Source organism: Oryx dammah, unplaced genomic scaffold (assembly GCF_014754425.2).
Source record: "Oryx dammah isolate SB20612 unplaced genomic scaffold, SCBI_Odam_1.1 HiC_scaffold_27, whole genome shotgun sequence".
NCBI classification, from domain to species: domain Eukaryota; kingdom Metazoa; phylum Chordata; class Mammalia; order Artiodactyla; family Bovidae; genus Oryx; species Oryx dammah.
The window spans coordinates 15057190-15084253 of NW_024070211.1; the positions used below are offsets into that span (position 1 = coordinate 15057190).

At 41.7% G+C, this 27064-nt stretch overlaps 1 protein-coding gene across 2 annotated transcripts; it reads right to left on the bottom strand.

Annotated features, from left to right (window-relative positions):
• Positions 1-3770: 3770 nt before the first annotated feature.
• Positions 3771-26328, bottom strand: RNF19B (ring finger protein 19B). Of its 2 annotated transcripts, none has more exons than XM_040228079.1 (9): positions 25614-26328; positions 14436-14641; positions 13111-13252; positions 11274-11436; positions 10714-10828; positions 9318-9458; positions 8185-8392; positions 5578-5709; positions 3771-4606 (listed from the first exon to the last, which is right to left on the bottom strand). In XM_040228079.1, exons 1-9 carry the CDS (start codon positions 26231-26233, stop codon positions 4138-4140), a joined length of 2196 nt encoding a protein of 731 aa, XP_040084013.1. In that variant the 5' UTR covers positions 26234-26328; the 3' UTR covers positions 3771-4137. The 2 variants fall into 2 exon arrangements, with proteins under 2 accessions (XP_040084013.1, XP_040084012.1); XM_040228078.1 differs by having other exon boundaries at positions 13111-13255.
• Between the last annotated feature and the right edge of the window lie 736 nt (positions 26329-27064).

A 27064-nucleotide genomic window follows, 5' to 3' on the forward strand; every position in this document is an offset into this window, starting at 1 on the left:
AGAATTCCATGGACTGTATAGTTCATGGGGTCACAGAGTTGGACGTGACTGAGCCACTTTCACTTCAATATGCTTCAGAAGCATATTGGGATCTGACTCTAGCCACAGATCTGATAGCAATAAGGGGCAGCAATAAACATTTCCTTTCAATGCAACTAGCCAACGTCTCCAAGTAAGACAGCACCAGCCCTATCAACAGGGGGAAGAAGGGCTGCTTCTGCTGGTAAGAGAAGCAAAGTGTAGAGTTTGTGGGTTCAGAACACTAGGATTTATCCAAATCTACTCAAATGTCCCCATTTTCACTTTACTCTTTCCCAAACAGCATCCTAATTTTCACCTAAGAGACCTGGTAAGCTAAGAATTTAACTTATGTTGTAATTCAATAAGCCAGAATCTCCCCTTCATTTTTCATGTACATCAGCCTTGTGGCTACAAGACAGCCCTGAACTGAAAATTTAAAAGCACTTGAGACTTTCATTTTCTTTTTTTAACCTCTCTAGCAAAAGCCCCACCATTTAAGTCTTCATTTCTTACACAATGGTCCATTCTGGCAACCACTTGGTCTATCAAAGTCTTTTATCCAAAAGACAGTTCATTTAACACGACCACAAGTATAAATAATCTTTGCTTACCAGTTTACCATTTTCCAATAACAACTAGATTCTCGCTTCCTTCAAATCCAACTTAGTCATAACTAAGCAAGAATCCCATTTTTAAGGGCCTGTTATCTGTAACCAGTTTTGGAAACAAATACTGTATCAGTTAGGGTTCTGAAACTTCAGGAAACAAAACTGTTCCATCTATTTTAAGTAGAAGAGAATTCGATACAGATAAATTAGGCACTTACAAAAGAACTGGAAAGCTGGGCAAGTGGGCTCTAGGCTGGGCATCCAGGAAAGACTCCCAGATTGGTCCACTACGAGAACTGCCACCTCTGCCACCACCAGGAAGAGGAGGAACCAGGAGGTGAGCACTGGCTGACTGTGAGAACATACATCACGAATGGTTATTTATGGATCAGGAAGCCCATTGACATCCACACAGATACTGATGGATACTGGTGTACTGATGGATACTGGTGTACTGATGGATACTGGTGTACCGCTGGAGGGAAACCTAAGTCTTCTGTATCTTTGCAGGAGCAATAACGTTGCTAAAGATGACCCCTGAATCACTTCCTCCTTCAACATCCTTGTTTGTGCATCTAACTGGCAAAGCATTCAGAACCTTGGTTTCAAGGAAGTGCAAGACATGCAGTTTTAACTTTTCAATCTCTAGAGCACAAGAAAGTACATTAGAAAGTGGTCAAAGTGAATAAGTACCCATTTATCATTTCCATAAATTTCTTTCACTGGCCCATCCAAGTAGGGTTGGTGACCAGACATGCCCTCTCCCAGTTTTAGCCTTTTAAAGTTGACCACAAGCACCCCATCTGTCTGGCTTTGAAGATGACTTCTCCTCCTGGCCTCAGAGGAACCTAAAATGTCCTTGTCTACACAATCTTGTCCTCAGCCACCTTTTCAACCTTTTACTACCCTCCTCCTTGGTCCACTCTGTTCCAGTCATTTAGGCCTCTATGCTGTAGGTGTGTGTATGTGTTTAAACAGACTAAGGATGTTCCATCAAATGGTGTTTGTACTTTATTCATGTCTGGTATATTCTTGCCTAGACACATGGTTCTTTCTCATTCAAGACTCTAACAAAATGTACCTTTATCAGAGGCCCACAGTACCTACCTAATGCAGCACCATCTACTACTCTTTTTGCTTTCCCTGCTTTCTTTTCTTCACTGCATTTATCCTCATCCAGACTATATATCTTGATTGCCCTTTCCCACTACAGCATGAGTTTCACAAGGTCAGGCATTTTTGTGTTTTCCTTATTGCTGCATCCTGGACCTGAAACAGTAGGTATTTCAGAATGAGTGAACACTGCTATACAAAGATATTCAGCTTTCCCCATTTTCTAAGCTGAGCATCAACTTTCCCCACGCATTACTCATGGTCTCCTCCAGGTGGTGCTGAAGGGTCTTTTTGTCTGCTAATGTCTAGGAGATACAACGTTGCAAAGGATTAGAATAAGCTTGGTTTTTCATGACCTCTGGTCTACAGTTGTGAGCTTTTTTTAGATGGCACCCATAATCTCCCTTAATTTATTTCTTCTTATTCTTACAGGAGAAAAATATATGGGCCTTTAACAAAAGCATTTTTGGTACTCCATCTAACAATCTTTATAACTCCGTGATTAGGACCATGATCCCCACGTTGGCTAAGTGAAAATACACTCACACAATTCTCACAGCAGTAAGAACTGGAATCTAGGTAAGAACTGGAATCTAGATAAGAATACAGCTCTGGCTGCAAACTCCTGCCCCTTCAGAAGACTTCTTTGATCTTATCCTGTTAATTGCTCCCTTGATGAGGCTTGGAGAGAAATACAAGTCTTTGAGTTGATAATTTGCATTTCAGAGATTCCCATACTGTCTGCCCCTTTTCCCAACAAGTTCCCTTTTTCACACAAAGACACCCTCCCAGGCATTCTTTCAGAGATCCAAAGTCCACTAACAGCACTTCCTGTCCCAGGTGCAGGGCAATGTGCTAAGTCTGGATGCCCAAGAGATAAGAACCTTCCAAGTTGGCTGTTGTCCAAACTCACCATCCTCATCATAGTAAAAGCACAGGCCAGGAAGACAAAGAGCAGGTACATCTGTGAAAGGAAACAGAAAGCCATCTGGTCCTCAGGGAAAGGATGTTTTCAATTCTTCCTCTGGGCCCAGGGTTAAAGTGACAGAGAAGTTTGGCATGGAAGCTCCTTAAATACTTACTGTCTGACAGTAAATTAGGGGCATGAGAGAGTAACTGATTCAAACAGTTCCAAAGTAAATTACTGCCAGATTTGGAAACTCACATCAGGTCTCATGAATCTTTTAATTTTTTTGCTATACTATGTATGAACATTCATTTCTAAGACCATTATTCTAGACAGAGCCAAAACCAAGGAGTAGCTCAATTCTGACAAATTTATAAGAGGAGATAAAATTAAATATGCTGTGATTTTGATGGCATGTCTCCTCTCTCCTTTCATTACAAGTTCTAGTCAGATTCCTTTGTCCCTTACTTAAAACTAGATTGGCAAAACTAGAAAGTTGTTTTTTTGCAACAGGGACTGTGTACTGGAAAGCATAACAAACACCTAGGTATTGCTTGGTGGTTAAGCAGAATAGGTACATTTCTTCATCTAGGAAGAATCCTCTGTTCCCCAACTTACAACCATGCAACATTTACTGGTATTTCTGAAGAGCCAGTGGAACTGACACCCCTTCCCTCCTTGGAAGCACAATCCGGAAAGGGGTATAATCCAGAAAGGGGTAAATAAAGCTTTAACAGGAAAACTGCACAGCTGCCTCTAGAGGGCATCTGACTGACTCCAGCTAATTCTTCAGTCTGACTACACAGTCCAAAACAATCTTGGCTTTGCTTTCTGTCATGCTAGGAGTCGTGGGTTTGTAGATGAATGGCAACCCACTCCAGTACTCTTGCCTGGAAAATCCCATGGACAGAGGAGCCTGCGAGGCTGCAGTCCGTGGGGTCGCCAAGAGTCGGACACGACTGAGCAACTCCACTTCCTTCCAGTCTGGTTAGAATACCATCTTTCTTCCCTGGGATTAGGAAAGTTCAGATTTATAGATTGTTAAAGATGTAGTGGTCTATTTCAATCAAACACTTGGCTCTGGAGGACTATCCAAGCCAAGGAAAATGAGAGGAGCTGAATTACGACAGAAATTTTTATTTATTAAAATGTGTCCTTCAGTAATATGTTAGCATACATACAATATACACACATACATCTGTACACTCTTTGACACACCTCACGGATTGCCACCATAAGTTTAACCAATAAATTAAAACTAAAAAAGGGTGGGGGGGGGGGCGAAGGAGATGTGGGGATGCATGGAACTAAGGGCAAAATTCCCATGTTTCATCTGGTAAGAAACTGCAAATTTCTCAGAATTTCCCTGGGGAAAACCTGTGACCAGAGAATCTCTGAAACAAAAGTACAGAAATCCCTGCCCCCCAAAAAGATTCCAAAAGATGCAGTTACAAGTGTGCTTCTCAGAACAGGAGCATTCATTCCACTTCATACTCTGGCTTCTGCATCTTCTGGCCTCAAGACAGTCTTGCCCTCAGCTGGGGCAGAGAGGTTCATATGGGCACTTGGGCTTGGTGCACCGGGGGCTCTGGGTGTTGAGGGGCAGGCTGCGGCTTGGGAGCGAGGGGAGCCACACTCATCTGAGGTGATGTCTGGCACGTCATCTGACTGTGTATCAGAGCTCTCAAGGTCACTGCGGATGCTCTCGGGCTGGGCCAGGCTGATGTCCCAAGGCTTGCTGGCCAGGCAGTCTTTCTGTTCACAGCTTTGGTGTTTGCAGGGGGGGTCCTCTTCACCGTGGCCACTGCTGCTGGCACCGCCACCACCGCCTTCTTCTTCGTTCTCCGCCATCTGTGCATGAACATGGAGTGAGTCCTCTGTGCTGCTGCCACTCACTAGCTGATAGTGACTTGGTTTGGCTTCAATGTCCACTTGGATTTCCATATTGTTGCATTCTCTGTGGAGACAAAATCCACTTTGCTGAATCATGCATGGGTCATGCTACACCTGTTGGTAAAAGCAGTTTGTGGGTTCAGGATTAGAAAGTCCAAAAAAATAGGTAAATAGTAGACTAGAGCTCACTTTTAGAGAAAATAAAATTTAATCTAGTACTCAAATAAGATGGAGAAGAACAATGAGATCTCCTTGCTGATTTAAAATATGCATGCAAACATCTCTGACAATTTATTTTTTTTAATTTTTATTGGAATATAGCTGATTTACAATGTTGCATTAGTTTCTGCTGTACTGCAAAGTGAATCAGTTATCCCTATACACATAGCCACTCTTTTTAAAGATTCTTTCCTCACATAGGTCATTATAGAATATTGAGAAGAATTTCCTGTGCTATATATCCTTATTAGTTATTCTGCCAATTTCTTTAAACAACTAAAAATGAGCTTCCAAAATTCAACTAAGGATCAGAACCTCACACTATCTTCCTCAAAATATTAAAGTGAAAGAGTCACAGCTTTTTACTTCTCTGCTACAATGAGAAGAAACCAGAATCTCTCCAGTAGGGAGTGCTGTAATCACACCATACCAGATACACTAGCTTCTCAAAAATAGAGAAATAGGCTACAGGAACCACATCAAGCAAGGATCAACGTAAGAACAGAAACCACAGAGCCATAAGCATCAGTGAATACCCATCTAGCTTGTTAAGTTCCATGTGAATAATTACACTGTTGGGACAGCCAAAAAAAAAAAAGGAAGAAAAAACCTCTAAAAATCAAGTGCTAACAGAAGAATCAATCAAGAGATGCCAAACACTCCCATACCAAGAATGTGCTCAATGAATCCACAGGGTATACACACCATGTATCCCACTATATGGTACACAGAGCCCTAACATGAGGCATTGAGCTTCTAAGGCCAAAACTCAACCAAAGAATGCAACTTCTCCTAGACATCTGACTGTTCACGTACCTGTCCTGTGGGTTGTAGGAACTGATTATGGAACCGGCCATAGCACGAGTGCTTGCGTTGTCACTAATTGCACCAAGACTGGCTGTGTCTTTGGGGAAAATTTCCTTTTGGACATCGGCTTGGACTTCTAACCTGTGTAAAGAGGGGACGTTTAAGTTAATATGAGACCTGGGTATTCCAAGACAGTCTGTTTCCTGGCACATACCTCTTACATTATTCTCTTGCAAACTGAGTTGATCTGATCTTCTCCAAATGCCAAATAGCTCAAAGAGATGCCCACACATTTTCTCTCTTAAAGTTATCTTTTGAAATCGTCCCCTCCTTTCCATCCCCACTGCTACTGCTTAACTTCAGGCTCTCAACAGCTCCCGCATGGGTAACTGCAATTGTGCTGTCTCCAGTAGCCGTAAGTTCAAGTCAAACAACTTTCAGATCAGTGCCAAACTGGATAATAACCTAATTACTCTAACAGCCCCTCTCTTGGCTCCCCCTTGCCATTAGGCATTTAAGGTCTACCTGATCTGCCTCCAAGCTCTGTCTCCAATTCCACTTCTTACCATAGATCCTAAATCCTAATCACATTGGATTTTTTCCCCTTACACACCTATACACATTTTATACCTCTCTGACTTTGCATATGCTAGTCCCTCTCTTTGAAGTTTCCTTTCTCTATGTGACAAATTCATATTCAGTTCTTAACAACAAGGAAGCATTGTCTCCCTTCCTTCTTCCGTCAAACCACTTTCTGCCAAGTGTTCCACAGCAACTACCTACTTATTAAATCAATTTACACATCTCTTTCACACTCAGTTGTGAGCTCCAAAAGAGGAGAGGCCACATCTCTTTTACAATTTACCCTCCATGTCTTGCATGTACTAGGAACTTAAACATTCAGCAATCAAATCACCCCCAGACTATGAGCTTAAAGGACATATAAGAGTCAACCTCCAACGGCAGCAAACTTTCCCAATGGTGGTGTCTCAGAGGACCCATAGCTTTTCCTATCTTGGCTCCAATATCATTTGGTTGCACATTTAAGTATTTCCTCATAATGGGTTTCACAGTCAAACCCATCTGACTCATTCACTTCCTATAAAAGGCTTTCACAGAACTGGAACAGCTGGCCTGGCTAAGCTGCAGTTTCAGCAAGTCAGTCCCCAATTATGTCTGCTTATTTACAGGGGTGTTGGTTTTAAGAAAGCAGAGCAGTGAATTCTCCAGCATGTGGAGGCGGGATCCCCTAACAAGAGAGAACCAGAGTCAGGAGACACCAACAGGTCAGCAGCAGCCTACAGCTGCACATTCAGTCAACCTCCATCCTGCTGTCTGAGTCTCTGCTCTGCTCCTCCAGCCTTAGATGCCCTTCAGGAACGTGCCACAGTCCAGGAAAATGAGGCAGTGCAATGGAAAGTGCACTGAGTCAGAGACCTGGGTCCTAGTCTCAGCTCTGCCATAGATCACTCTCAGAACTGGAAGAGGCCTTTCACAAAGGCCATCTCCTTGGGTGGTTCCTAGAAGCTGGTCTGTGCAATGGCTATGCTAGAATCAGCTGGGGAGAATTTTCAAAACAGAGATTCCTAGGTCCCACTATGGGAGATTCTAATTTATTAATTCTGGGATAGGGCACTGCAATCTATTTTTAAAAGGCTCCCAAGTGAGTGACACGCATTCAGGTGTGGGATCCAGCCCATCTGCCAACTGTTGCTTGACCTCCTAATAGCCAACTGGCCCTCTGGTCTCACTTCAAATACTTTCAGAGATACAGAGCTCAATTATCTACTGATATAATCCATTCTTTCTCTGGACTTTATACAGATTTTTCCTACAGTCTCTATAACGAAACAAAATTTGTTTCCCTCTAGCCTCTGCCGATCATCTTAATCTATCTCCTGGCATGAGGCAGAAGTCTTAACCCTTTTCCGCTTCAAGGCCCTGCAGGTAACTGAAGGCAGCGTCTCCTCTACCTCTGTGCCTTGTTTTGTATCACCTCTACCCCTCCTCAGGCCTCTCTTCTCCAGGCTATTCAAATAACTGCTTCTCATGTAACGTCTGCTATGCTCCTCTGAATGTGTTCTGTTTTATCTACCTGGTGAAACAACCAACCAAATCACAACCATTTCAGTCATAAAGACTTACATATTCTGAACACAAGTTTATAGAATTGATTTTTCTTATCAAATGGGAATCAGAACAGAAAGGTTATAAGGATCACAGTACCAATAAGCCAACAAGATACAGCATAAATGCTGTTCAACTAAAAGCCAGTGACAATCCTAATGGAGGGCATAGTCTTGGGAATTCTACAAAAATGCATGCTTCCCCTTTCTAAAAGAGGCAGCCTAACACAGTAGAGGGAGGATCTGAAGTCAAGATTATTCTTTATATGGAGTCACTATGGTACAGTGGGAAGAAACACAGAACTTTTATGTTGTGTCACTCAATCTTTTTAGCCTGTTTTCTAATTGCAAAAGTTAAAAAAAAAAAAAAACACCATTGATGATTATATTAAAATGAGATGCTATATGAGACATGCCTGGTACAAAGAAATGGCTCAACATGATATGTTACTTCTCATAAGTCCAACTAGTTCTGTCAGAAATCGCTTACCTGCTGTATTTTCCCTTGCCACTAGAAAGAATGCCACCACTCAGTGTGCCCCCCGAGAGGGCTGCAAAGCTGGCTGTTTCGCTGTATGGACCTTGCATAACACTGAGTCCATCTGTAGGGCTTCCACTGGTGCTCAGTACGCTAGTTAGACCTTCAATGCTACTTTCCCCAATGCTGGGATTCTTGAGGGCTCGCCAGGCATCTGCCACTGGGGATGGAACCAAACATCACAACTGAAGATAGCACAGTATCAAACCAGGGTCTGGGATCTTCTTGCAATGATTCTTCAGAGTAGAGAATAGTCATGTAGAAAAATACTCATTTATTCACTTAGTGAATAGCATCTACATGCAGCCATCATGTATCAGGTATTTTCACATATGCTCACATTTAATTTTCCCAAGAAATAGGGACTAGTAACCCCAATTTTAGATGAGGAAATGAAAGCTTAGAACTAAATGCCTTATCTATGGTCAGTCACACAATACCGCCATGTGATTCTGAGTCCACTATTCTTTCCATTATGCTACAGATGCCACCTAATCAAACATAAATATTTCCAAATACATTTAGGTCATGTGCTGATTCTAGTAGGAAGTTTGAAAAAATCTCTGGGGATCTCTGTGTCTCAGGCTAATTAATATGGTAAAGTGGAAACAACATCAAAGCATAAGTCAGAAGACCTGCTACAGTTCCAGCTCTTTAGAAGTTCTTAAACCCACTTAACAGATGTTGAGACAAAGGCTTAAAGAAGTTCCAATTAATTGGGGATAATAACAGCCCTGGTCTTCTCTCTTCAGAGCTGTTGTAAAAACCAAGTGAAATAATAACTGTGTAAAGTCTTCTGAAAATTATAAAGTATTGTGCAGATATAAGACTTTATTATACTTATATAATTTACTATTACCAGCATACTTAAGAGTTACTTGGAGTACCTGCCACAAAGAGGCAAGTACCAGAGGAATTAACCTAATAACTCTGGAACAAAGAAATGAAAAGCTAAAAATACTTTACCTCCTATAAAGCTCATTATCCAAAGTAATCCAATGTCAATCTCTCTGTAAAATGTGCTGAATTTTACTGACTTTTATCTTGTATCCCATAAATTCAAAGGGAGATGAAAATTCTTTTACCTGTGATTGGACCATCATCTTCATCAAACTCAATTTTCACTCCCTTCCCATTGGCTGTACTAACTCCACAGCCACCTCCTCGACAGAGAGAAATAGGCACAACCCCATAGACATAAGCCAGCATGATAGGGACGCCAATACCTGGGGAAGAGAAGGAAACACGTCAGCAGGCCATGGGGTTGCAGCTGTCCTGAATTCTCCTTCCCATAGCTGAAGACAGACAAACTACTTTATAAAGGGTCGAAGAAAGACAGAATATGACTGTGCTAAAGAAGCAGCCTGGTCTAACAGAATGATGACTGGACGTGGAATCAGAAAGGCCTGGGTTAGCATCCTGGCTTCAATTTACCAGCCATTACAACCTTGGACATGTCTTCCTCAGGCTACCAACGATCAATGTATGCATAGGGCCCAGCACAGCACATTTGTATGTTGCTTTCATTTCCCCACTTCCATTCATTGCTGAGATGCTAATCCCAGAACGAATTAATAATCAAACATGAAACAAGTGACTCTGAGGGTTCAGGATCCCCACCCCACCCCTGAGTGTTAATTCTAAAATCTTACTGCTGTGGAAGGCAGAAAGGCTTAGTTGTTAAGAGCCCAGACTCTTAAGTCAGACTGCCCTGATTCATGTCCCAGCTAATGGGACAACTTACTATACCTTCTGTCACAACTATGCTCTTGTGAGGATTAAATGAATTAATATAGGCAAAACCCTCAGACCTGCTCCTGGCAAATGGAGTTATCTTATAATTATTCTAAAACAAACCTTCATGCCTCCCAAAATACTATGAGGCATTAAGTAAATCAAAATTTTGTTTTGTGGGTTTTATAGCAGTGGAGAGGGAAGAGAAAAGGTGAAAAACTAGGCCTTAAAGTAATATCCTTTAATTCAACCTTTTTTTATGTGCCAGATGGAGTTCTAGGTACTAACTTAAGAATAAAAGATCTCAAACTCTGATGCTTTAGTGTGGCTGATAATAATAATGAAAGTGAAGTATTATTTGCTCAGTCATGTCTGACTCTTTGAGACCCCTTGGACGGTAGCCTTCTAGGCCCCTCTATCCATGGAATTCTCTAGGCAAACATACTGGAGTGGGTTGCCATTCTCTTCTCCAGGAGATCTTCCTGATGAGAGGATCAAACCCAGGTCTCCCACATTGTAGGCAGGTTCTGCACCATCTGAGCCACCAAGGAAGCTTGATAATAATAACAATAACAGCGCCTACAAGAGTTAACTCCCAAGGTGGGTCTGACATAAAAATGTAGGAGCCTCCAGAGGTGAAACATCTGGCCAGCTGGCTAAACTGTGAGGCCAGAAAGCTGATAGGAGTAGGTGGGGTGGGGTGAGGTCAGGTGGGGGAGGAAGTTGTAGTCTTGGCTAGCTTCTTACCAACGCTAACCGCAGCAATGACAGGGGATGCAATGACCGACAAAGTCACTCCTCCTGTGATCGCCAAATTCCTCTTATGTTTGGAGGTTTTCCTTCCCTCATACCTGCTATGAATCTAAGAAGAAAGAAAATACCTGTCAGGGAGTTAGGACATCAATTTTTTGCTGGGGAGAAAAAGGATAAGTAAATATTCCCTTATAAGTTATCTATATTAAAACATAGTCCCTCATCTCAAAGAGACATCTTTCTCACATTTTAATCTAACTCAGACCAGGAAGGTATAAACTAATATGACAAAGTTAATACAAGAAGAGACAATGTAGGGGAGTGAAGTAAGCATTTCACCTTTAAGTCACTGAGACAAACCAGGCCCAGGATGTCAATATGAACTTTTAGATCTCTTGGGGGTTTATGAAAATCCATTTAGGAAATTAATGCTATTATTATTCAAGAACCTGTTTGGCTTTCAGGCAGCTCTGAAATATAAGATCCTCCCCATTTCCTTCAAAACTCTACCAACAGACCTGAAGATGGAACAGGGACAGAACACAACATCTTACCTTCCTACCAACATAAACAGGAATGCCGATGACCATGGCAGGAATGGCAATGCCAGCAATGAGGGAAATCCCCACTGGAGCACCAATCAATGTGCCCAGCTGCCAAAGAATTTTCTTCTTACGGCTCCACGGCTTTTTGCCCCAGAATGTACAGCCAGAGGGGCTGCAGAGGAAATATGCCAAAGTTAATGTCAATATTACAAATGCTGATTGTTACCAGAGAGTTTGATAAGAGCAAGAGCCTTCTTTTCTATAAGAGTGATTAATAGTTATAGGAGGTTATAAGAAATGAATATATTGCATGAGGAGAAACTATTAAGAGTTCTGGCTCTTTAATTTTTTTGTAAAGGCAGGTCCCTAAACTTGAAACCTTTTTTCCATTCTTTTCTGCTGAACTCTGTCCTTTCTAACCCACCAAAATGAACCTACTTCTTTGTGTGATACTACACAGGAACCTGTATAGTCTATACACGTGACATCTCATCCAAACATTTTGTATTGTGCAGTGAAGGAACTCTCTTTGATTTGCATAGTTTTCTTGGCATATATAGATACTGCAAATCATTTTCCTAGGATAAGATTTAAAAATATTTCATCACACCCTTTACAACAGTTTCATAGTCTGAGTTTGCCCACTTTTACATTTAGTTGTTCTGAGTCCAGCCATTTTTGTTTACTCCCTGTGTGCTATCTTTTCTACTAGACAGGGTAAGCAATTTTGAAAGTTAGGGGTCATATCTTATGTACTCCTAGGTCAGTAATAACTGGTATACTGTAAGTACTCAAATGTTTGCTAAATTGGAAATGAAAGTGTTTCATCCACAAAATTGAATGTTAAATTTGTAAATATTACCTCCTTCAGGACAATATTTCAATGACTACTACATCCAAGGAATTGGAAAAAGGTTAACATTGGCCTTAAGATTCACAATATAGCTTAACAAAATTAGACATGTAAACGAAGTAAAAGTCATAATGTTTATAAAGGAACATGTAAAGAATGTCAGTAAAGAAGAATGAGGCAGAAAAAGCTGGGGGAAGGCATCACAGATGGAATGGCATTTAAAGTGGCTCTTGAAGACTAGATAAGAACTGAACAGGCTGAGATAAAATGGGGGTGCTGGGAGGTGAGGTGATTAGAAGGCATTCCAGGCAAAGGAAAGAACATGAACGGTCAGGGAGCTAAGAGCACAGAAGAGACACAGACAATCTGGGATACAGTATTTATGAAAGCAAAATGGAAAAAGGTAGAAAGTATACTGGGGCCAGACTGTAAAAAAAAACCTTAAAAGCCATCCTAAGGAAGTTGAACTCTATCTGGAAGGTAAGGGAATACAGTCACTGGAAGTTGCTGAGCTGGAGAAAAACATGATTGGAAGGGTGTTTCAGAGGAAGTTTTTATAGCTTCCTTATGCTGTAACGAGAGGACAGATGATGTCTCTTTGACATCCTTTTCCCTCAGTCAGTAAGAGACGAAGACTATAAATAAAAACAATGGACCTACTGTTTTTATGGTCTTGTTCTCTTACTGATTTAGGTAAAAGGATGTCAGAGGAAGGGTGAGATGAACTGGGAGAGTAGGGTTGACATATACACACCACTGTGCGTAAAACAGATCTAGTGAGAAACGGCAGGATAGCACAGGGAGCTCAGCTGGGTGCTCTATGATGACCTAGAGGGGTGGGATGGTGGAGGCAGAAGGGAGGTTCAAGAGGAAGGGGATATAAGTATACATGTTAGCTGATTTATTTACTTCATTGTACAGCAGAGACTAATACAACATTGTAAAGCAATTATACTCCAAAAAAAAAAAAAAAAGGACACTTTCTCATCTCACCTGAGGTAATGCAAGTCTGAGATCTCTTTCATACAAAGCCAACAGAATTCACAGCCACACACTGCGCAGGTCATATGATTACAGCTTCCATCATTCATTTTGATAATGTAAGCGCTGCATCGTGGGCATGGCTTGATGTCGTCTGCTGAGGGGAGGGAGAGAGAATGGGTAGAAAAATACCCCTACTTAAACCTAGTTTGATTTTATTATTCTCAGGAGTATGCATAAGAAATGAGACAGTCAAGAATTCCTGACTGAGGATTCCAGATTGCGCAACCCACTTCGCTGGAAGGCTGGCTACGTCTAGACCTCAGGAAATTTCATAAAACGGATCCTGTCTCATATTGAGCTGCCTATCCCCCAAACTGGCATCGTCAACAGCACGTGAGCCACACTCTGAGCAAAGAGACTTCCCTAGAGAGAAAGATGGTTCCAAGAAAAATGGAATTTCAGCAGTCAATAGGCTGGTGGAATGAAAAGCACAGTTTTACAGGAAGAACAGTCTATAGCCTGCATTTGGCTTTAAGTCTTGAAAAATCTTAGTTCAGGAAACTCCTTTCACAGGTTCGACAAGTATTACTGCAGTTTGCTGTTAATACAATCCACAGCCTCTTGCCACGATACTTTAAAATTCAAAATCTAAAACCAACTATGTGTGCTAAGTAGCATACACCTGGTAATTTTCACAGCAAGCTAGGAACTAACCTATTAAAAACAAAAAGGAGATTAGGTTGTGCCAGGAAAAAGTGAATGGTAAATCTTTCCTTCCAGCTTCTCTCAAATGACATCAGTGAAATAAAGCACATTTATAAAAGGTAGTAAGCCCACTGACATTTTAAAACAGGTTTCCTTTGACATGTCAAGGTTGAAACTCAATGTGTGATATTCCTTCTTTTAAGGTTAATCATTAATCCATACCAACATCGCTTGCTTTCCTCAAATCTGTACCCTACTTCCAAAAACAGTGATGTACTTAAAGCTAGTAGGAAAACAGTATAGGTTTAATACTAAATGTCTTTCTGCTCACGATGAAAGGACTGAAAAAGCCTCTAGCAAAAGTACCTAACTGCTCTCCAATCTGAGACATATTACTAAGAAGGTAGAAACTACAGAATTCAGTTTTACTTTATTCCAATTCACCTGGGTTGGACAGCCTATAAACGGCTAGAGAGAGAAGCTACATATTAAATATACTATTGAGAGTATTACCAAATAGTTTCTGCTTTCTAATCCTTGAGTCATACATTAAGGTAATCTCTCCCAACTTTGGGCTCACATTATGAAATATCAAATAAAGAGACAAATGAGACTACGCCAACTTATACCTGGTCCAGATTCTTGTCCATAACTGAGACCTGAAGTGTGCTTGGTGCGGACTCGCAACGTCTGTGCCCTCTGCTGACGGGCCATATCGCATGTCTGATTTGGATGCCATATTTGCTTGCAGTGGTAACAGAACTCAGTCTGGCAGCCTTCCCTCTCACAGGTCAGCTTTGGGCAGCTGGCACAGCCATAAGCAATAACTGCATACCTGGGTAAGGAAATAGGACAAGATATAAGTAAGTTAAGACATTATGCATTGGTTCCAGTGGGGTAACACTGTTTGGTGTCCCCCACCAGTTCATATGGTATAGAGGAAAGAACACACATATGTGTAACATGCACGCATATTCTGTGTGAGAAAGTTCCAACCAGAGTTTGAACCCATTTCCCCTGCAGTGGAAGCACAGAGTCTTAACCATTGGACTTTCAGCCTGAATTCCTAGCATGTATTCAGTCATAGTTTAAGCTGCTTTGGGAACAGTCTGTCATAGCAAGTTTCATAAATAAGGGTACAAAACTATTTCCTTTTGATGGTTTGCTATATTTAGAGAAATCAGAATTTGTTTAAAGGACAGAATATTTGTATAATAAAGAACAATAGGAAAAATTAAAGCAAGTATACTTTTTAAAAAACTGTGGTATAGTTCATGTACAATATTACATATTTCAGGTGTACAACAATGATTCACAACTTTTAAGCTATATTCCATTTATAGTTATAAAATTTTGGCTATATTCCCTGTGTTGTACTATGTAACCTTGTAACATTTTTATATATAGTAGTTTGTACCTCTTAATGCCCTACCCCTATCCTGTCTATCCCATAACCCTCCCTTCTCCCCCACAGGTAACCGCTAGTTTGTTCTCTATATCTGTGTGTCTGTTTTTTTAATAGTCACTAGTTTATTTTTTAGATTGCACATATAAGTAATATCATCTATATTTTTCTTTCTCTGGCTTATTTCATTTAGCATAATATCTTCTGGGTCCATTCATGTTGTTGAAAATGGCAAAATTTAATTTTTTTTATGGCTGAGTAGCATTCTAATATATATGTACATCATATTTTTAAAATCATTCATCTGTTGATGGACACTTACATTGTTTCCGTATCTTGAAAGTGAAAGTCGCTCATTCGTGTCTGACTCTTTGTGACCCCATGGACTATACGGTTCACAGAATTATCCAGGCCAGAATACCAGAGTGGGTAGCCTTTCCCTTCTCCAGGGATCTTCCTAACCCAGGGGTTGAATCCAGGTCTCCTGCATTGCAGGCAAATTCTTTACCAGCTGAGCCACAAGGGAAATCCAAGAATACTAGAGTAGGTAGCCCATCCCTTCTCCAGCGGATCTTTCCAACCCAGGAATTGAACTGGGGTCTCCTGCACTGCAGGCAGATTCTTTACCAACTGGGCTATCAGGGAAGTCTTATATCTTGGCAACTGCATATCTTGGCAACTTTCATATTTTGGCAACAGCAAATAGTGCTGTTATAAGTGCTGCTATTAAGGTGCATGTATCTTTTTCAATTAGTGTTGGTTTTTTTTCCAGATAAATACCCAGGAATGGAATTGCTGGGTTCCAGGGGCTTTGCAGGTGGCACTAGTGGTAAAGAACCTGCCTACCAACGCAGGAAACATAAGAGACACAGGCTCCATCCCTGGATCGGGACGATCCCCTGGAGCAGGGCATGACAACCCACTCGAGTATTCTTGCCTGGAGAATCCCATAGACAGACGAGCCTGGCAGGCTACAGTACATAGGGTCACACAGAGTTGGACATGACTGAAGCAATTTAGCACGCACGCACACATGGTAATTCTATTTTTAATTTTTGGAGCAATCTCCATACTGTTTTTCATAATGGCGACACCAATTTACATTGCCACCAATGGTATATGAGGGTTCCCTTTTCTCTGCATCTTTGCCAGCATTTGTTATTTGTGGCCATGCTGATGATAGCCATTCTGATAGGTGTGAGATAACATCTCACTGATTTTAATTTGCATTTCTCTGATGATTAATGAATGATGCTGAGTATCTCTTCATGTGATTTGGTCATTTGTATGTCTTCTTTGGAAAAATGTCTATTCAAGTCTGCCCATTTTTCAACTGGACTGTTTGTTTTTGTTTTTTGGATGTTGATTTGTATGAGCTGCTTATATATTTTGGATATTAACTCCTCATCACTCACATCATTAGAAAATATTTTCTCTCATTCAGTAGGTTCTTTTTGTTTTGTCAATGGTTTCCTTTGTGGTACAGAAGCTTTTAAGTTTAATTAGGTCCCTTATTTTTTTTGGCTGTGCTGAGTCTTTGGTGCTGTGCACAAGCTTTCTCTAGTTGCGGTGAGTGGAGGCTCCTCTTCACTGTGGTTCAGGGGCTTCTCATTGTGGTGGCTTCTTTTACTGCAGAGTACACTCTCCAGGGCATGCGCTTCAGGAGTTGTGGTATGTGGGCTCAATAGTTGCAGCTCACAGGCTCAAGAGCTTGGGCTCAGTAATTGTAGCAAGTGGGCTTAGTTGCTCCTGGGCATGTGGAATTTTCCGGAACCAGGGATCAAACCCATGTCCCCCACATTGGCAGCTAGATTCTTATCCACTGTACCATCAGGGAAGTCCAAGGATCATTAATTTTTGCTATTGCCTCTGCTTTAGGAGACAGATCAAAAAAAAATATTGCTACAATTTATGTCAAACAGTGTTCTACCTATATTTTCTTCTGGGAGTTTTATGATTTCAATACTTTTTCAGGTTTCACAGTGAAGTTGACCTCATGACAGACTGAGAGACAATTGAAAGCTCCTTTTATCTTTCCATAATTTTTTCCAACTTGAATGTACACCTTGAAATACCTTCTTTCTTGACAGGTTCCAGAATCCAAGAATACCACTCATCAGTCTTATTAATCAACATGGAATATGGCAATTATTTCCTCCTAATCCCTTCTATACATATTATTAGTTATGAAACACAATTCAGAATCTATCAGCATCAACCAGCATTAACTAAGTTTCTTACAATTCATGTTTATTTACCAAGAATTATTTTCCTACAAATAATCCAATGTATTTACAACTATTAGCCTTTCTAACTCTAAAAATCTCAACTAAATGCACAGGCTACCCTAGTAAGTGGATGCATTTAAAATAAGAATTTTTTTAAAAAAGTAATTTAAACAAACAAAGAAGGGAAGACAGCAGTAGTGAAAGTTCAAACAATTTTTAAACAAGTCAATGATTGCAGGCTTGGTGTTGTCATCCCCAATTCCATGCTCTCCTCCAATAGCCAAAGACCTCAAACAACTTAAAAGCATAACAGCATTTTCTCAGATCTATTTTACAGTTTGCTTATTTGACTGTACACTAGATATTTATGACAGCAACTTAAGTTCCAGGCTTATCATAGATTCTGCAAGTTGATTTGAGAATGACACTGAAAATATCAATGATAAGGTTTCATCTATGTTATATAATACAGGCTGTATTAAAATGCTTTTCAGAAAGAGCAAAGTGAATTCAATGTATAAATGCAAATGATTCATATCCTGTAGGAGTTCTGAGCAAATTTATCCCACCTAGTTGCAAAATAACTACTAAAGATAAACAACATTTTTCCTGAAGAAAGTGATTTGCTTGCTATTTTGTGTTAAATAAGAAAGGTACTAGGTGATCTCAGAAAAAAGTATTAAGCCAACTTCAGATAAGACAATACAAATTAAACAGATTGCCAGTCAGGAAGCCTTTGAACATTTTATGATACGTTTCTACCTCACATAGTGGGAGTAATATTTATTAACAGATTTTTCTCTTTTTTTTTTTATAAAGAACATTTGATAGAACTGACAATATCAATTTTGGGTGTGGAATTTTGAAGGAAATAAAATAACCTCAAATACTCATGAACCTACAGCAACCTATTATTGTGACACAGAATTACTCAGGGCACGAGACCTGGCATTCCGGTTTTGGGGTGCCTGGTCTAGGCTCTTTGCCCCTGACTCATACTGCATGACACTGAGCTAATTAAAATCTCCAAACTTTAGATTCTATCCCTAAAATGGAAGTATAGGTGCTTGCCGCTTTCAAGTGTAACCAAACATGTTTTAAAATTGCATTTGAGATCTTGCCCTGAAAGTTATGGTATAAATACACAGCACATGTTGTCATACTTCCTAGCCTTTGCATATTCTATTCCTTTCTGCCTTGAAATGCCCTTTGCTTACTTCTTGCCCTGGCAAATACTAATCCGTTTAAGAACCAGCTCAAATGTCATCCTTTCTATAAAATCCACTTAACCTCTCCAGGCAGTTGGTTGCCCACTTCCTGTCTGTGCATAATTACTTCACAATACTTAACAGTACTTCACAATACTTATACAGTAAATATCTGTTTATATGTATGCTTCTCCCAGCCAGACTAGGCAAGGAAAAATACCAACCATTTTTTAATCTCCAGGGTCTAGCACACTGAGTCATGCTTAAAACACCTGTTTTGAAGGAATGATATAGAGACCCTCTCCTCTTTGGGTTTTTTATTTTACCCAGGTCATCTAGCTCTTCTCTTGGGCCATTACATTTCCCTAAAGCAATCTTTTAAACTTATCTATGTATCTATTGGTTTTCTATATGCCAATTACTATAACTTAATCATAAAATTCTGTATAAGCCCTTTTGAGGAGTAAATTCCTAAATTCTGAATAGGGCAATCTCCTACCCTAGGTAGTCAAAAAAAGAAAAGAAAAAAAAAAAAAACTATTTTGTTCTTTCTCTTCTCTGGCCTACATTGGAATCTCTCTCATACTCTGCTTTCTTAGCTCAACAGAGCATTCAGGTTCGCTAATTAGAAGCTAAAAGTAAGGTCTAGGAAATTACATGATGCTAAGAAAACAGAAGCATCCTTTCTCCCTCTTAAGTTCATACAACTTATTAATTTTGCTATCTTCAGAAACATTATAATGTGACAGGCTAGAACACAACAATACCTTACTCTGGCCTAGGGGGTGGAAATCCCATTAGTATAAATTTGATTAAGTGCCAACAAATCCTGGTAGTTAAAGAAATGTGTTCCTATATTATGTCTATACTTCACTGTTCCAGGCCAAGTAACTTCATTTACAAACAGACTCTGAACATATATAAGGGTGGATGACACAGGGCAAGTGAGCCATACTATCACTATCTTCCTTTTTACTGCCCTAGTTCAAAACCATGTCATCTCTTGAACAGACAACTGCAAGACTATCTGGTCTGCTTATTCCCTACTCCAATCCAAATTCCAATACCAAAAGTTTATCTATCATGATGTTACTCTTTTGCTTAGAATCCTTCAAAAAAAAAGAAAGAAAAAAGTCCTTCAAATCTATACTTCTTTGCATGGCACACTTAGACCTGCCAATTTGAATCCAGTCTACCTTTACAGATTAATCTCAAGTCACTTCCCAGATCATGCTCCCCATATTGCACATCCAGAAGCAAACGAAACTAGACTGCAGACTTAGTCCTGAATTTACATACCTCCAAGCATTTGCTTATAACATTCTGGTTTAAGACGCCTAATTTTCTCTACCCTCATCTTTGTTTGAAGTGAGGTCGCTCAGCTGTGTCCGACTCTCTGCGACCCCTTGGATTGTAGCCTACCAGGGTCTTCCATCCATGGGATTCTCCAGGCAAGAGTACTGGAGTGGGTTGCCATTTCCTTCTCCAGGGGATCTTCCTGACCCAGGGATCAAACCCAGGTCTCCCACATTGTAGACAGATACTTTTACCGTTTGAGCCACCACAAATTCCTACTCATATTCTTCAAGCCCTGATTAGGTATCACCTCCTCCATGAAGTCTTTAGTGACACAATCATGCAAAACCTTTCATCTGTCTTCTAAGAACACCTGTATTTTCTTCAATGTCTATTACACTGCATTTATAACTATCTATCTGTCTCCTCCACCAGGCCGAACACCCTGTCAAGAGGACTATGTCTAAGTCCTTTTTGCAATACTCAGAACTCACCTAAGGTTCAACACCATATGATTCTGAAAAGGACCGCTGATCACCTGTCTGTCCTCTTCTTGCCCACCCTCCTCTTATCTGTTTCTCTTCTCAAAACTGTGGTGTTTGTATTCTTTACCTCCCTTATCAAAAATTTAACTACTCATCCCATTCTTCTGGGACCTAATTGAAAAACTTTGTTCAGAGTTGTAGAAAAAGTTGGAACACAGGTATCTTAGTCTAAAGGAGCTCTCAATTTACTCAGAGCACAAGATTTAGTGTTAAATAAGGACACTAACAGAAGACACTAACAGGCCAGAATAACTGTTAAAGGAGCTTAGAAAACTACAAACAATGAAAGTTTCAGGTCTGCTTTAAAAATGTCATCAAAAAACAAACAAAAACAAACATGTTTCCTGGTGATCTAAGTTTAGGGACATTATATTAGATTGAAGATTTACCCTGCGTATTAGCATTAACAAGATTTACAGTGTATATTAGAATTGTTTAAAGGGTCTAAGGAGCTCAGAAATAAGAGTTGCTTTATTTTGTTCAATCCAACATTTCCCAAGCTTATTCAATGCCAACACATTTTTCTTTTCAATAATGCCTATACCTTGAGAAATACTGATGGAAGTGAAAAATAGAAAATAAGATCAAAAGATGGTTGGAAACCATAAAGGCTCTTAAATCATAAGGATAGATCATATAAATAATATGTTCTTAAAGACATAAGAAGTCATCTTATAGGTCAGGTACGAGCAGTTTTAAGCAGGGGACTGATATAAAATGTTCTATTTTAGAATGAATACTTTGGCAAATATGAGAAAGATACATTGGGTTGGAAGACGATCTAAATGGTGGAGGGTGGGGTTGTAGGAGATACAGAGGTGCGAAAATGGAGATACAGAGTTAAATTAAGAGAAAAGATTCAGGAAAGCTTCAGAAAGGAAAAATCCTCCCTTCACTGACTGAGAAATCTGTCTTGCTCAGGGAGCTTATTCTTCTCTCCTAAATGTGTTAGGGACAAACAGAAGCTTCCTGTTTTTAGGATAATTCAGTCCAGTTGTCTAGGAAGGCCAATAGACAATACTACCTTCTGGGAACAGGTATGGAGGGGGACTCCGCAGGAGACAAAGGCAGCAATGAGAGGCTGAAGTGGTGGACTGCACAAAGAATTTAGGTCAAGACAGTCTTATCTCCTATTCATCTGTACAGAAGATCTGCCCGCTGTATGCCAGGAAATATTCTGTTGTCTCCTTTGCCAAACCCGCAAGTCTTCTAGGACAAACCTAGACAGCGTATAGTCGAAAAAGGTCCATAAAGTCAAAGCTGTGGTTTTTCTACTAGTCATGTATGGATGTGAGAGCTGGACCATAAGGAAACCCAAGCCCCGAAGATTTGATGCTTTCCAACTGTGGTGCTGGAGAAGACTCTTGAGAGTCCCTCGGACAGTAAGGAGATCAAACCAATCAATCCCGAAGGAAATCAACCCTGAATATTCACTGGAAGGACTGGTGCTGAAGCTGAAGCTCCAATATTTTGGCCACCTGATGCAAAGAGTTGACTGAATGGAGAAGACTCTGATGCTGGGAAAGACTGAGAGCAAGAGAAAAAGGCAGGTGACAGAGGATGAGAAGGTTGGATAGCATCACTGACTCCATGGACTTGAGTCTGAGCAAACTCAGAGAGCTAGTGAAGGACAGGGAAGCCTGGTGTGGTGCAGTTCATGGAGTCGCAAAGAGCTGGACATGACTTAGTGACTGAACAACAACAATCTAGAGCTTCTGAAAGGGTTTAAAGACAGGGCGCTTGAGAGGAAAACATTACATGTTTACATGATTTGGAGGTTTCTGAAAAGACCCTGTGCTTAAGTAGAGACTCTAAAGGGAAGTAGATCAATTGTACTATTTATCAACTGAGACACTGGGTCCCACACTTAAACTTCTTCTGAACTGCCTTCTCCTTTATCAAATGAGTTTACCACCATCTACCTGCATGAAAATAAAGTGAAATTATTTGAGTGAAGTTACAGTCTGAAGATTATAAAGGACTATAAAAATGTCAGTTATCTGTACTCTGAATGAATTTTATCTCATTTGAAAGTATGTTTTAAAGGTTATACTTGGTGGGAATTGTCTGATGGTCCAGTGGTTAAGACTCAGCAGCTTTCACTGCCATGGCCTGGGGTTTGATCCCTGGTCTGGGAACTAAGATCCCACAAACTGTGCATGCACAGCAAAAAAAAGAAAAGAAAGATCACATTCGGTAATATTGTACTTAATAATATTAATGTGAAAGTTTTCCCATAGAAATTGGTTTCCTTATTTATGAATATAATAAAATTATATTCAAGTATAGGAAAAGAAAAATTCAAGACTCTTTTCTATGTTCCAAAAATATTCATAAACAAATAGTCTTTTAACATATAGTGCTTTTAACATGAGTAATCACAGTGAAACTAGTGATCACAACTCTGTAAGATCACTCATATGCTCCCCTCACCCCACCAAATAGACACACACACACACACACACACACAGAGTCAAGAACTTGATAAATTTGGCTGACAGGAACTTGATCTGTGGTCAGTAAGATGATCAGGTATGAGAAGAAACAACTGGGGTCTTAGGCTTCTTCTAGTTCTCATCCATGACTTTTACCTGACCCAAAAGAACAACGTTTGATTAAAACAAAACAACTATTTTTCTCATGACATTAGCAAGAGATGGCAAAACCACTGGCCACATCCCCACCTATTTGAGAAGTGATAGAAATACAAAGTTACTCCCTGTTTATCTAATATCTTCACCTGAATTCTCAAAACACTCTTAAAATATCAATTAGGGCTCTCAAGTAAGGAAAAGATTAGGCCTATTTCAGATAAGAAAAATAAAAGTAGGTAACAGGCAGTTAACAAGAAGAATCAGAAAAGAAACCAGATTCTAGCCTTTTTGGCTCTCTCAATGTTGTATATCACACTTGATGAAATGACCCAAACAGTAGCATCCCCAATAATGCAGATAAGCTTGTGCTTTTTAAAGCTTTGAGAGGAAAGAATACTGGCCTTGGTTGGAATTAACACCAGTGTTCCAAGCCTGGTTCCACCACCCACTAGTTGTATGACCCTAAATAAGTCACTCAATTGATTTAAACTTCAGTTTCCTTATCTGTAAAACTAGATCAAATGTATCTTACAATGTTGCAAGGATCAAATTAAATTATGTATGCCTGACACATGGATACTCAGATGCTAGTTTGCTTGCTCTCCCTACACTTCCCCTTCTTTAAATCCACATATTTAAAAGTTATATTAAAATTGTTATAATTTTTTAACTAATTAAAAAAACACTCTGGATGATAATATGATAGTAATTCAATACTTGATTAATATAAAAATGGCCTAATACTTTAATAACTTCCCAGTCAGGAATGGTGCAGAGTTATCATCAAGATTGTAAGTTAATTCCTGTCCATTTTAATTGATGTGAGCAAAGACAGAGATTGACTCAGAGAAATAAACAAAAAGAGAACTTTCCCAGAAATAAAATGTCAGTGATGCCACATTTCTCAGTTAAAATTCAAGGAAATTCACATCTCAAAAAGGAAATAATATACTATTCCAAAATGAACCAAATAGTGTTCTCTTAAGTAAATATTTCTTTAGTTCAGAAAATAGATCAATACTGTCTGTAAAACTTCAATACCACATAAATTAACCTCTTAAGGCTAGGAAGACTACCAGATCTCCAGATAAAAGCAAACTTTTCCAAGGGCCTACAAGGTTTTTTTCTGATACTTATTATTAATAACTGAAAGTGAAAGTGACCTACCATAGACAAACACCTCAACCTTTGACCACAACATTTCAAAGTAATTTAGAAACCTCATCTCAGTGAGCTTAAATAACACATACATTCTAAATAAGTTTGGCAGAATAGAAAAATAATAAGAAATTAACTCATCTTACCCTTCTAGACACTCTATGACAGCTTCTTTTGAATGAGACAAATAGCAGCATCATGGAAATCATAAAAGAGCCTTGGTATATAGGCTATGATTAAAAGCCCTTAGTTCTTTTGAAAGAAAAGAACATACAGCTTTTTACTAGGAGTCCCTAGCCTCTTTTTGTCTGCAAAACATGACACACAAGAATAAAATGATCCGGCCAAGGTCACAGAGCAGGTAATGGCACACTCTGATGTCCCTCTTTCCTGCACGCAATCATTTGTGGGATGTTATTATTAACTTATTATTACTGACAGTAACACACAATCAGGTTTTAAAAAGTAAAGGTTGGGGGCGGGCTTTCCACTGAATTCTCTAGATGGCAAAATCTGGTGGGATTAAGTCTCTGCATTTACACAGTGCAACATCAAGAACTCAAGATCGGAGGAGCTGGGAACCACATTTTCTCTTAATCATATCAACCTCTGGGCATCCTTCTCAGTGCCCCATTGCCTCTCTGGACAAAGAAAGGGTCTGTCCACTCTACACCCTGCCCAAGGCAGCAGTGTAAGGACCACACTGGTGGCCACACAATAGCCGGGCACAGAAGACACACCACAATGCCCAGGTTGCCCCCCGAGCGCTGCCAGTGAACTCTCCTTTCCCGCTAGAGCCATTTCAGTCACCTGCATCCCAACTTTCAGCAGTGGTGGTCTCAGCAAGAGCACACCTTCTCCTGCAACGCTGCGAAGTTTGCCCCTAGTCAACTGGACACACCCCTCCAAAGCGCTGCCCTTTCAGAATGATGTTCTTATTCCGTCTTTTGCCAGATATCCGCTCCCCATCCTCATTCAGAGATAACCCCTTCCTCTGGAGAGGGGCGTTCGCCGGACCAAAAACAGCCTCTCGCTGCCTCCTGACTTGATGGACAGCTCCCTTCTTACCCAGTGTTCGGCCCCCACCTCAAGTCCTCAGGCAGGGGTTGGGCACTGGGTGCGTTCACCTCACGGGGCTGGGCTTGCCGATGGTTACCGGTTACCAGCCCGCCGTAACTGCCGCCTGGCCTCCCTTCCTCTGGTCATCCCTCACCTCTCCCTCCACGCTGGGACACGGACACACACACACACACACACACACACACGGTGCGTGGAGGACCGCCCCTCGCGGCCGGCCACACGCAGGGTCCAGCCTTCGGCCCCAGGTCCCCTCCGCCGCGGCCACCGCCCCAGGGCCACGCCCCCGCGCTCACCCGCAGTCCGGGGCTGGGCACCAGCGGCAGTCGGGGTCCGAGGCCAGGTAGCGGCGCAGCATGAACTCCTCGTACTTGTGCATGAGCGGCGGGTCGGCGAGCAGCAGGCGGATGTCGTGCGGGTTGAGTCGCTCGCTGCACTCGGGGCAGCTGATGGGGACCCGGCTCTCGCTGATCTCCAGGCGCAGGTAGTGGCGGAGGCAGTCCCGGCACGAGCGGTGCGGACAGCTGAGGAGGCGCGGGGCCCGCTCCGGCGGCAGCCGCACCAGGCACAGCGGGCACTCCACCTCCTCTGGGCCCGAGCCACCGCCCTCCGCCGCCTCCTCATCGTTTAACCCGGGCCCCACTGTCGCCGCGGCCTCCGCCTCGGCCTCGGCGGCCGGCTCGGCGGGCAGCACCTCGGGCGGCGAGGCTTGGGCCGGGGCGGGCGGCGGCGGCGCGGCCGGGGGCGGTGGCTCGGCCTGCGGCTTGGCTCGGGCGCGGCGGCCGCGGGCCGAAGAGGAGAAGACGCTGTGGAAGGTGAGCCGCCGGCGCCGGCCGCCGCTGCGGCACTTGGGGTCGGGCGCAGCCGCGTGTAGAGATGTAGAGCGCGGCGACTCGGAGTCTTTCTCGGAGCCCATGGTCCCCAGAGGCCGAGGAGCGAGGGGCGCCCAGCGCCACCACAGCTCCCGCCTCAGCGCCCCCTCAGCCGGCGCCCCGGCCGCCGCCGCCTCAGCCGCCCTCCCAGAGATAGAAACCAAGCTGTAGCAACGAAGTGGTTATAAAGCCTCCGCCCCGCGCGCCGATGCCCACTGCGCAGGCGCTTCGCGGAGACACCTCACAACCCGCACCGCCCATGCAGGAGGGTGGGGGGGCGCTGGGCGGGGCCGAGCGGGGCGGGGCGCGCTGGGCGTGCTGGGGTGGAGCCCCGCCTCCTCGGAGGGCAGGTGATTCCAGGGCCGCCATCTTGAGAAGAAGGTAACTCAACTAGTTTTACTTGGCCTCTTCCGTCAATATCATCGTCCCTAGTCGCATCGAACGTGCGGCAGAGTTTTCGGTTTGCCTTTCCTCGAGGTTGGGCCGATTGCTGCTTCCAGCAAATGATATTTCAGTTACTCCAAATGTAAAAAGCCGATGAGGGTAAATCAGAGTGATTCCCAACTGGTCTACCTTCCAACACATCTTTTGTTGTTTTTTTTTATTAAGCAGTAATTAATAAAGAATATATTCATTGAGCTTCTATTAAATGGAGGCATTACTAGGTGAAACAGACAGGGTGTCCCTATCTGCGAGAGGTTTACAAAATAAAATCCAAATCCCTCAATCTAGCATTCAGTACTAAACTATTCCTAGGTCCACCGCCCATTCTAACCTTCTGGTAGTTTGGTTACTTACAAATTGTGGACGGATGTCCAGCATTGTGGCGGGGGGGGGGGCCTGGAAGTGCCTTTCTGCTGATCCTCCACTGCTCT